Source organism: Triturus cristatus, chromosome 9 (genome assembly GCF_964204655.1).
Source record: "Triturus cristatus chromosome 9, aTriCri1.1, whole genome shotgun sequence".
Lineage (NCBI taxonomy): Eukaryota > Metazoa > Chordata > Amphibia > Caudata > Salamandridae > Triturus > Triturus cristatus.
In genome coordinates, this window is record NC_140592.1 from 940,635,727 (window position 1) to 940,648,012 (window position 12,286).

General features: G+C 41.6%; 1 protein-coding gene across 1 annotated transcript in view; it reads left to right on the forward strand.

The window, feature by feature from the left end:
• KCNK13 (potassium two pore domain channel subfamily K member 13) overlaps positions 1-6,747 on the forward strand; it is a 501,337-nt gene extending 494,590 nt beyond the window's left edge. The window contains exon 2 of the mRNA XM_085626522.1: positions 1,291-6,747. Within this exon, the coding sequence (XP_085482648.1) occupies positions 1,291-2,183 (893 nt within the window). The 3' untranslated portion in view covers positions 2,184-6,747. The remainder of the gene's footprint in view (positions 1-1,290) is intronic.
• The last annotated feature ends 5,539 nt before the right edge of the window (positions 6,748-12,286 follow it).

Sequence of the window (12,286 nt, forward strand, 5' to 3'; positions counted from 1 at the left end):
AAAATCATACAGTAGAAGGGAAATAGAGAGTCTTCTGGCAATACCAAATTTAACTCTGATTTCCTGAGTCATCGTTCAAGCTATCTCATATTTACGGAAAATGGCAACTTAGGCAAGCCTTCTTTGTTGGACTGCACAAAATATTTCATAAGGGCTCAATCTGCCATGCTACTACAGGCCTAATTTAGAGTTTGAACGGAAAGAAAAATCCACCAATTTCTGGTCAAAATTCTAAATACTGAGTAGAATCCACCAGCTGATTCTATCCTTCACAGGGATATAATGGTGGTGGAAATCCTGACAGTGAGCTTTGCTCGACATTTATGATTTTCTCCAGATATTGAGGCTTTTCAGTTCCATCCAAACTCAAAAAATGCCCAGCTTGAGCCTGAGATGAGCCTGAGAGGTCGAAGTTCCTACAATGAAAAGCTTCTTTCCCGTGAGGACTGCAGCGGGCTTTAGTTTTTCTCATACACCCATGCTAATTGGGGAGGTGCCATAACAAAGTCCAGAAATAATCTTGGCCTAAAATGCATCCAACACAGGTTTACTATTCGTCTTTAGATGACTGTCCACAACGGCATGCCCTTTCTAGATGTATTTGAATCTTACAACTGTTATATAATTGTTAGTAACAATTAATATGTCCATTCAGTGGGAGTCACATGGTCAGCCATTTTGAAACATTTGCTTTTTTTGAAGCCCCTTATGTTTTTAATGTTTACCTCGTAGTTTGAGGGAGAAAAGAACCCCCCTCAGTGAACACTCATATCAACTACCCCACACTGTGCTGTCAACAGTATAAACAATTTGCGTTGTTGAACATCCTTGAGAGGTAAATCTTCAATGGCACTGTCTTACATTTTGACATTAATTTGAGCTTTTGTTTTTAGGGCTTGGCTGGTCAAACCACCGAATAGTTAAATTAATGCAGGTTTTAAGGATATCCACACTGGATGCATGAGAGGCCTAAATAAATGCATTTAAATAAAAGTCATTTGAAGGGCGTCGTCATTCTGAAACCCTGCCTTACCTTTTACTGTTTTTTGGCACTGTAAGTGAAATAGTTAAGGAAAGAAGTGGGCTTTTCCTCAACCCCACGCTGTTTGCTTATGTGGTGGGTGAGCTGTGGGAAACTGATGAAGGGCTTAATTTTTGTAGGGATCATGTATAAATGGCTATGAATAATTTTTCTCATCTGTTTTTTGGCATCCATCATACACATGAATACAAATGAAGGCATAACAATACCAAATATTACCTGACACAAATCTTCTGCTTCCCCTGCAGGTTTCGGCATGACCACGCCAGCAACAGTAGGAGGCAAGATCTTCCTGATCTTCTACGGCCTGATTGGCTGCGCCGGCACCATACTCTTCTTCAACCTCTTCCTGGAGCGCCTCATCACAGTGATTGCCTTTGTCATGAAGTCCTTCCACGAGAGGCAACTGCGCCGGAAAGGGGTGCTGCCTCACGACTCCCGGAGGGCATCTGGCCATTCGGAGGTGGACAGCTTGGCGGGCTGGAAGCCATCGGTGTACTATGTGATGCTGATCTTGTGCCTGGCGTCCATTGTCATCTCCTGCTGTGCCTCGGCCATGTACTCGCCCATTGAAGAGTGGACCTACTTTGACTCGCTCTACTTCTGCTTTGTGGCCTTCAGCACTATTGGTTTTGGGGATCTTGTCAGTAGCCAAAATGCCAATTACAAGAGTCAGGGACTCTACCGGTTTGGCAACTTTGTCTTCATTCTCATGGGCGTGTGTTGCATATACTCTTTGTTCAATGTCATATCCATTGTGATAAAGCAGTGCATCAATTGGATATTAAAAAAACTTGATTGTGGGTGCTGCCAACGATGCCAAAGAAAACTCTTCCGGGCTAGGAGGAACGCTGTCATGCCCGGCAACATCCGGACTCGACGCAACATTTCCATTGAGACCGACGGGGTGAATGAGAGCGAGGTCGACGGGCGCCGGATGTCCGGTGAGATGATCTCCATGAAGGACTTCCTGGCCGCCAACAAGGTGTCCCTGGCCATCATGCAGAAGCAGCTCTCGGAGACTGCCAATGGCTACCCCAGGCCATCCGGCACGACCTCTCGGCACAACGGCTTTTCTGGGGGAGTTGGGGCTCTGGCAATCATGAACAACCGGCTGGCAGAGACCAGCGTAGACAGGTGAATGAAAGCCCCAGGAGTGGGGTAAAGTCACCGGAGCGCCTTCGAAGGAGATCAGACACGGGTTGCAGCAATTCTCTGAGCATTAGTTGGCCTTTCAAGTGGTGGCATTTGTTTGCACTTTGATACAGTGTCCGATCCCACTTCCTCCATTCCTTCCCTTCTTTCCACTTGAACAGACACTCTTGGGAGATAGGCTCTGTTCCAAACATATGATTTCATAAAGCAGCAAGCTTTCGATTTAATTTTGTTATTAGGCTCACGTTGACATCATATTTCAAAACATGAAATGGAAAAAAGACTGCAGTACTATCTCCAAAAATCTAATAATCGATGTTGCACTATTGATTTGTTTTTATCAAAGCACCGAAACATAGTATATATGTTATATTTTCTACCCACTCTCGGCTTTTTTTTCTCTTTCTCTCTCTGTCCTACTTTCTAACTCGCTCTAATTCTCGCTCTCTCCCGCCCCCACTCGTTAGAGAGAAGTAGCCTTTGAGACATGTACTCTCATGCACCAGCTGGGACATTTATTCAGATTCTCCAACCTTTGAGTGTAATTCTCCAAGCCTCCAATTAGTGGGACCTTGAAGACTCACTAGGCGGAAGTGAGGGAGAGGGAGATAAACATGGCCGCGGTGCAATAGGAAGGCTAATAGATATGGCGCCGGTAGGAGTAGGTTGATATGGCTCTAGTAGGATACTTTGGTTCTCCTTTCGGATGAGCATCCCAGGGAGGAGGATTTGATTGGAGTTCATTACATTACAACATTAGAACATTTTAGCCTTTAGGTATTATGAAAACCATCCCACCTCGCATGGGGAGCCAGAGTCAGGGCAGGGTTCGGGGGAGCCCCCCACTAGTGTGAATGATTGAGGAGAGTTGCATAGCTGCAAAGTTTCCCAAGTCCATGCGTCAGGAAAAGCTCTGGTCCAGATTTTCTTTATCGTATTCTGGGACTTGCAGTTTTACAGTGGAATGAATAAGCCAACAAGTCCCATAACTGAAAGAAAAAACCTGGTCTAGGGGAGCTAGTCATGCGTCTGAATAGGAAACTTGGCAGGGCTGAAGTTGCCAAAGGATTGGAAGGGTGGCGCAGGGATCTGCATCTCACATTGAGAGAAAGGGTTGGACTGGGACAGGAAATAGGCCCGGGCACCAAAATAAAAGTTGGCCCCATTAGCGAATCAGATAGTTAAAATTCTGACCCATATTTGGAAATCAGGGAAGCTTTCGACTTGTAAAGACAAGCTGTAAAGGTGTTTTGCAGGGTAGGGGAGACGTCATGATTTGTGCTTGCTGCAGCCAATGTTTGTGGTAATATCAGGGAAATCAACAATGGAAACTAACTCACCAGATCATAAACCAGGCCCATAAACAGACAAAAAAACTAGCCACACATTGGCCTGTCAGACCAGCTCTTTAGGCACTGCCTGCTTGCAATTTAGGCCAGTCTGACCATTTTGAGAGGCAATGTTTCTCACTCCGGTGCAGGGTCATAGAGCGATGCCCCTTTCCTCCACATAGAGTGCAGCCTCTGCAGCCTCTTCATCATGCTCCAAGTCCACTGAGCCAACGGGAATAGCGACACTGTCACATGGAGCTTCAAGCAAAGGCACATGTCTGCAGCCTCAACTAGCCACACCCCCGTGTTTTTTAAATTTATTTACTGTATCTATCTGACCCATGTCAGCAGAGAAGTTGTTTTATATATATATACCCTTTTCTGAAACAGTACTTTCTAGTGTTACTCCTGGGCAGTGCTTAATTTGTGAAACAATAAGTGACATGGCCCTTTTCAAGAGGCCACTGCAAGGTGCATCACCCATTGCCCCTGCCAGCACGGCCAATGAGAGTACCAACACAACTACTAACCATCACACTTTTACAAGTGTAACAATTCGGACTATTCCAGGCCCCCAAAACTATAAAAATGGCTTGGATGGCAGGTATTTAAATTTTTTATTGTATATTCAGTTAATAAACAACTGTTCTTGTGCTCATCTGTAAATTAGACAAGCAGCACCACCATGTGGTAGACTGCCATAAGTGCTGGTGTTGAGAATTAGGTGCTGGTGCGGAGCACCAGAAACCACTGGCTCAAATTAAGCATGGCTCCTGGGCATTGGCTGCATCCCTTTTTTTTGTAGACTTACATTACTTTGTGTTTATTCCCTTCAAGAATGTGACTCTTTCAATCATAATCTGCTGCAACTCCTTCCCTGAAATGTATATTTTTTTAATAAACTTGTGAGCTTCTTATAGGGTCCGTGAAGACTGCTGGGCCACTGAGAAATCTTTCTGCTGACCCGTTCACTTTCAACTGGTCCACATTGTTCTCGGTGTAATGAAAGTGGGAAGCTGATGAGCTGCACTGTGAGTGACTCATGGCTCCTGGACTCCGAGGCTTTATCAGATGCACTCCACCAAAGCCGCCTTTGATTTGTCTGCGGTTGGCAGTGAAACATGGCTGCCTTTGCCATCACCCCTCGACATACACAGGTGGCATTCTATTAAGTGAATGGTGGGCTAGGAATGGGACAGCCAGTGCCTGCCATCTGTCTCAAGGTGGTGGAGGAGGTGGTGCACTCAGTCAGCCAACAGCAGAGAGACCACTACTGCAGTAGGGCTATGTCTGTGGGAAATAGTTGGCATCTCTTTCTCTCTCTGTCTCTCTGTCTCTTTTTCTTTTTCTCTGACTCTCTCGCCAGAAACTCCATCATGTGCATAGGTTAGTACATGTAAGAAGGTACAGGATGTTCAGCAAAAATACCACATTAGAATAACCTGGGCACATTTGAGCATCATGGCCATTAGCACATAAAAGTGCCAGTGTCACGTTTGAACACAGCTACCCACCCCAACTCATAAATGCAACCAAAAGACACCAAGTACAATCTTGATGTCAGAGCATACCTAGCCAACAACAGAGAGGAAAAAATTGTAATCTGACTTATTCATGCGTTCAAAATCGTCCATTTCCGAAATAAGAGAAGGCCATGCAGGTCACCACCCTGGGGCATGAGAAAAACGTAATCATTTTATAAAACGATGCCTGGCATATAACCCCTGCTATCTTAGTGTAGCACTCCCATAGTTGAGCACCATCACTTGCTTACAAGAGCACCCCTGACATATTCAAGTACTACTGTCACCTAATAAAACATGAAACATAAATAATTGTAGTAGTTCTACCCTGAAAGGCTTTCAATCTGATGTAATCTTTGTATAGATGCACCCCTGCCCTCCAGATACCGAACTTGAGTTGAATCTTCACCTGTACTGTGTTTAGCACTAAAAACTCTGCTACTTATACCTCTTCAAACACAACCTAGGGTCCTTCTTATCATGTGCTTACCTTCTTCAAAGTCACCAGCTTTACAATCCCATTGTTTCTCAATGTCATACTCTTTAAGACTCCACCTCTTATCTTGTATCTTAAAAACTTCTCTTATAACAGATGGATATCATAACTGGTAAAAAAGAAAAGGTCAGAACTGTTGTAATGATAGAACAAATCAGCAAAACGTTTACTGTAGGAAATATGCCCTGTTAGATTTAACAAGGGACAGAAAAGTCATTCAATAATCTTCCGTCTATAAACACTCCCACTATACCCTGTTCGACGAAGGGTATTCTTCAGACAGAGGACCCGCATTAGTATCCTCCAGTAAAAGGAATTGAGAGTGGAGTATATTTTTCTGAAAGATGTTTGACAAAACAGTATTAAGGGGAGAGCTATATGAAATTGTATTAAAGCAAATGGGTTACTTTGGGGTATGAGCCTCAAGATGCTCTTGGCCACAAGCTTAATTAAAAAGGATTTTCATTATCCCACCTCTTTTCTACTTCAAATTAAGACTAATACTTTGTTGTAGTGCCAAGAGCCATGCATTTTGCTTAACTTTGTTGTTCCACATTGGCTAAACAATGAGGCTTCATAAACTTAATGCCATGGCTCAAGATGGCATTACATCATCAATCATTGTGGGCTTGTGGATGGTACAGGCGGGAGAAGGAAGTTCTGGATGAGAAGGCTATGATTGTGAAGGACCTCTTCCAGGTGTGCCAATCTTTCTCTCCCCCTAACTTTCTCTATCTCTTTCTCAGAGCTTCTATTCAAGAACAATCAAAACCGTTGCTGAGCTAAATCACAAGAGGAAGCCTTTAAAGTATACGTATGAGGGCCTATAGAATTAGTCAAATAGAAGGAAATGATCTTTGTTCGCTAAATTAAGTTTTACTTTTTCTATTAAGCTTTCTGTAAACCTGCATTTTTTCCAGTTATAAGCCGACCACCTCTATTGGTATCTGCAAGACAAGGCAATGTGTTTTCGCTGATCATTGAAAAGCAATAAGGCGTAACACACCCAAAAGAAGCCTGGGTGATAGTGGTTTGAAATATTTGTCCGTCTGCTGAATGTTATGGGAAAGAGTGGCAAATACTGTGTCTACTGATGTTACAATCCAGTTTATTTTCCTGCAGGAATGTGGTTTGTAAGTCATACAAAATGGGAAAATATTGATGCTATTTTTATATTCATTAAAAGATCTTGATAATAAATATAGTCCATGTGTCCAGTTAATTTTCTGTACTTTGTTATGTTGAGGATTCGGCTCGGTGGAAGCACACATAGCATAGCACGTTCCAGGGAGGTTTGAGGCCCCATTCTAAGACGCAGAATAAGCAATCATGTTTCTAAGCTAAACATTTTCTTTTTCTTTTTATTGACAGCTTTAACAGAAAGTTAAAAATGGAGAACTTGTTTTTTAATAGCTCCTTGTATCAAAGTTATGGATATAATTAAACAAACAGTGAGTTACACAAAACCACATAGTGTAGCACTTGCAGACCCTAAACATGAAATCCCTACTTCCGCCTGAAAAATGGGTAATTTTAATTGCTGTAGCCACTATATCGAGATTCATGCACCTCATAACAGCTTTAGATGAACAACACAGCAGCTGATGTCATTCTTGTTCAGAATGCAAGCATGTCGGATGGACTTGTTTTGCTACCTTAATGGTCAGGGCATATAAACAAATGAAAACATTGGCATGTTGAGAGCTCCACTGAAGACCGTGGCGCAGCAGTGGCCTACGTAAACTGGTACATGCCCACTGTTCTGAACATTACAGTGTCCTAATACACAGCCTCTGCTCTCTGTTTCCCCTGAAATCACTGGGATTTATAGCTTGGACAGGGGAAAGCGAATGGCAGAGCCTGTGCAGTAGGACACAAATTAACCTTTCCCTCTTCCTCTGCCCGCATCTCACAGTGCCAATAGAGCTTCAGAAGGAGGGAGAGGGGAATGCTGCTCAGCTCCAGAGCCTGCCTTGCGCGGCTGAGTGAGGAAAAGCAGTTTGGGAGAACCAGGAGCTGACTTCAGTCTCCTTTCACAGCTATTGGTGTGAATGTTCAACGGCTACCAGCCAGGGCCCTGAGTGAGGCTGTTATCTATTGAACATTCAGAGAAGCAACTGTGAAACAAAGGCTCCGAAAAGCCTTTGTTTTTTAAATCAAGAGACACTGCCCTCATATGGCAGAATATTCTGACAGCAGGCTGTAACAGGCTGTATCGGCAAATAAAGGCTTTCTGGAGCGGGCCTTTAACAGCTGGTCTGACCCGCTACGGCAGGCTATAAGGCTATATTAGCTACAAACTCCTTTGTCAACCAGCCAAACAGAACTGAGGTTGCAGAGACCTCAGGAATATCTTCCACACTAGCCCTCTGTGTGAGTTAGAAAATGATGCAATGTTTGATGGCTTAGGCCCTGCATATACCACCAACTGAGTACCTTCAGTCAGAGAACTCAGATCTACCTTAGCCCTTCTCTATCAGTGCTAACTATGGAAGCCCCAGTGCCCCACCCACAAAATGTTTTTCCACCCTCATACCAGTACAGTGAGGCCTCAAAGGTTCTAGTAAACCAATGTTAAAAGATATGGGTCATCATCTTAAGTTGTTTTGCCAAAATAAAATTCTGAACATTAAGAAATTTGAAAAAAGTGGAAACATGCGGAAAGGTCTGAGAGCAAAAAAGTAAACTTCACCTTATATGAAACGTCACAATTTTCATTAGTATGCTTAGTCAGCATAATAGAACCACTGATTTCTAACGACAGACAACACAGTAAAGACAGTATATAATGCACATTAGTCACTAACTTCTATAGACAAAAGATCCTGTACAAACAGTAACACCCACTTACTTATCATCTTCATGGAAATGGTAAATCACAATCTTCTCGATTTTCTTATATCTGGTGTGGTAGTTAGGACAACATAGCAACAGTTAACATCAGCTTTCATCAGGACGTAACCAGATTTTACAACTATCTTAGCTAATCAGAACTTCTTCAGACAGGAACAGGTCCATAATTTCCTTAATCGGGGTAGAGATCAATTACACTCCATGAAAACAGCGAGATCTCAAAGAGGAAATGGCACTTCGCCATGGTTTTAACCCCTTCATACGCAAGGAAAATACAAAATGTTGAAACCGTTGAGGGGGAAAGGCAATTAGAAGTTGCCCCTAGATGTGAAAATTGCACAAGTTGAGTAATAAAATCAAACTAGCATGAATGCCCCAGGTAAAGTTGTCAGAATAATGAAGGCATTCCTCAATCCCAAGGCATGCCAAATAGAAGTAAAACCCTTCTCAGAAGTCTGCAGAAAGCTTGCATACTTTCTTAAGGAAAAGATTAGGAAAATTCAGGCAGAATTCAATACCAATTTTTCTGAGGATTTGAACTGGGATTTGTCGACATTAGCATTATCAAAGGTTAACAGTACTTTTCGTTAATTGAGCCATATTACTTTAGCACAATCAGGATTACAAGATGACCTAATTCCTCCAGGTGTGTTAATAAAGGCTACCCAGATAATTAATTAATTTTTTCAAACTATTTTTTTATCAATACCTCAATAGGCCAAGTTATAGTACTGCAAGTAAAGGTATGCCCCCCTGAAAATTCTTCTCTGAACCCACAGATTATGTCAAACGTTTGACCATTCTCCTTGTTTCCAGAACTAATAAAAATTCTCAATAAGCTTTTGCATAACACACATTCAGATTACCCGCAGAATTATAACTTATTGAATGTGTCTCAATCAGGCTTTAGATCCTGATATAGCACATAGTCGGTATTTCTAAAACTGTAGGATTCAATTAAAATAACCTTAGATGAAGTTCAAACATTGTCCTCATCTACAGCACAATTTTAGGACATCCTCATTCCTCACTCCTCATCCCAACATTGAATCCCTATTTCTCAATTATCATCTCTACTTCTCATCCCTGCTTATTATCCATTATCCCAATTTTCCATCCCTACTTCTCATCCATACTTCTCATTCATCATTCCTACTTCTTATCCTGCATCCCCACTTCTCATCCAACATCCCTGCTTCTCATTCCCACTTCTCATCCATCATCCCTACTTCTTATCCATCATCTCTACTTCTCTTTCATTGTCCCTAATTCTAATCCCTGCTTCTCATCTCTACTTCTCTCCATCACTCCTACTTCTCATCCATCGTTCCTGCTTCTCATCCCTTCTTCTCATCCATCATTCTTACTTCTCATCCATAATCCTCATCCATAATCCCTACTTCTCACCCATCATCCTTAATTCTCACTCTACTTCTTTTCCATCACACCCACTGCTCATCCCTACTTCTCATCCATCATCCAAGGTACATTTTGCAGCCACTGACAGAACTGGACACCTCACTAGAATTGCTCTTTCTGTTTATTCCTCACAGTGTGAAACATGGAATATTTTTTGCTGCAGGGCATTACACCTGCATTCCATCTTGCTTTTCAAATGTGAGATATGAAAATACAAAACCAAACCTACTGCTGCTTGTGGACACCTTACCCTATTGGCGGAGTGCTGGTAAATGGAAATAATGAGGCATATATGATTTCACAAATTCCAAACAAATAAACCTATTAATAAATGGTTGCACTAAATATGAAGCTAAATCACTATTTCTACATTGAAATACACAGTAGCAGGGACTTACTGCTTGTACATGTACATAATAGATAAATGATCATATCAATAACTCTTCATGTACCACAGCCCCATACATGTTAAGAGTACATATACACATATATAAAGGGCCACGTCAGTGACTGCAAGGCCATACACGTAGCAGATATAATTCTCTTTCTATTACTGCATGGGTATAGTTTTAGAAGCATCTAGCAGTCCTAGACTAGACATATATTTCAGTCCATAATGTATATTAACCTGAAAAAACTGCATAAAGGCATGTTTCTAATTTCCTTTTTCTGGTCTTATTGGGGGGTGTCCAACATTTTCTGTAATAAGAGCTACTTATATTCAATGAAAATCATTCCGAGCAATTAATATTATTAGTCTTGTAATAGTTGCAATGTCAGACAAGACTATATTTGTGGTCACTATATTCTGCAAGATTATCTGCAGTGATCACCTCAGTGCATAAGGCAGGGTAGCGTAAAGCAATGTAAAAATACTTTGTCAATGTAGAATGCCTCTACGTGGGCAATACATAATAGCCATAGCTACAATGCTTCTGGCGCCAAGGTATCATACTATTAATAAGTCTCTCACAAAACTGCATAATTTGTCAATTAAATAATATAAGCTTTAAATATATTTTTGAAACTCCAATCATTTTTCTCCAATATCAACTTATGATATCTGAAAATACATATATCTTTATCTCGGATGCACACATTTCAATTTTATTATGGATATATTAATTCAGCCAAGCAAAAACTTTGAATTCAGTAGGCAGAGCTGCACGCAGGAGAGGCAATTGCAGTTAGCCAGTGGGCTACCAGTAGCTTATGAGCCACTCTTTGGAGAAGCCTGGTTTAGTTGTAACATACAGCCTAAATGTGACACCACTACTCACATTTACTGCTGTTGGTTCATTACTGGAATAACTTACTGTTGTTGAGTTGTGATGCCACAGTACCTCTAAGTCAGAGTGACCAGAATACACAAAAAGCAGGTCACCGGCTAAATTAACACAAGAAGTGAAAAATAGCTTTTGGCCTTTGTCTGAACCCTTTTCACCTGGAAAGTCAATTTCATAAGCTGACAAGAAGGCATTTGTGGCAGAAAGTGTATTTGTTGTCCTTCTGGAGTTCACTGAAAGAAAACAATTATTTCTTAATATGTTCCACCTTTTCCTACCTGCACCATGGCTTGAAAATAACTTACATTAAAGTGTTTTACATATGCTTTTGCAACAAATTACAGACCACACATTTGCATGTGTAATTATACAATACACATCACTCCACATCACTTCATCCAGAAGATCTCTTTGATTAGAAAAATGAATAGACCATGGCTTCAGAAGAGAGCAGGGGGATGGCGATATGTGTGAGTATCTGTTCATCAGCGCCTCGTGACATTCAGTATGCAAACACTTTTGCCACGGGCTGCATGGCCATATGCGCTGAATGCAAAGATTCCTGAGTTCCTGTAAGTAGGATCTGGACCAACATTCAGGTATCCATTACGATCACCCCAACATTGCTCCATTTTACGAAAGAATTGAAAAAGCACCTCTTTAAAGCACATTACATCACAACGCATCAACAATCCACAAAACAGCTGCATCTCCTATTGCATGTTGACTTTATGCTGGACTTTGTCCTTGTGAAGCTTTTTGCACTCACCAAAACAAAGCTCTGCCTCAATGTTTCCAAGTCTGGGATTCGAAATGGGGAGACAAATGTCCATGTTCAGATAGCTGACATCTTTAGTAACTCCTTCATTTCAAATGTATGCAAAAGCCTGAAACCTTAGGGTCATGTGTAAGACCAATCTGCCTTTACTCCTCAAGTTAAAAATCTGTCCAAAAGTCTCTTCCACCACTTACATCTACTTGGATGTGGCCTAGGATGGGTATCCTATCTCTTCTACAGTGGATTGCACTTGTCCTAGTGTGGACAATATTCTGACTGGACTTTTGTAATGCCATCTAAACTGGTTCACCAGCTAAACCCATCATCAAGTAGTAAAGGGCTCAATTTCAAGCATACAGATCATCAGTCCAAACATGTGTGCATTGCATATCAGGCCATGCAT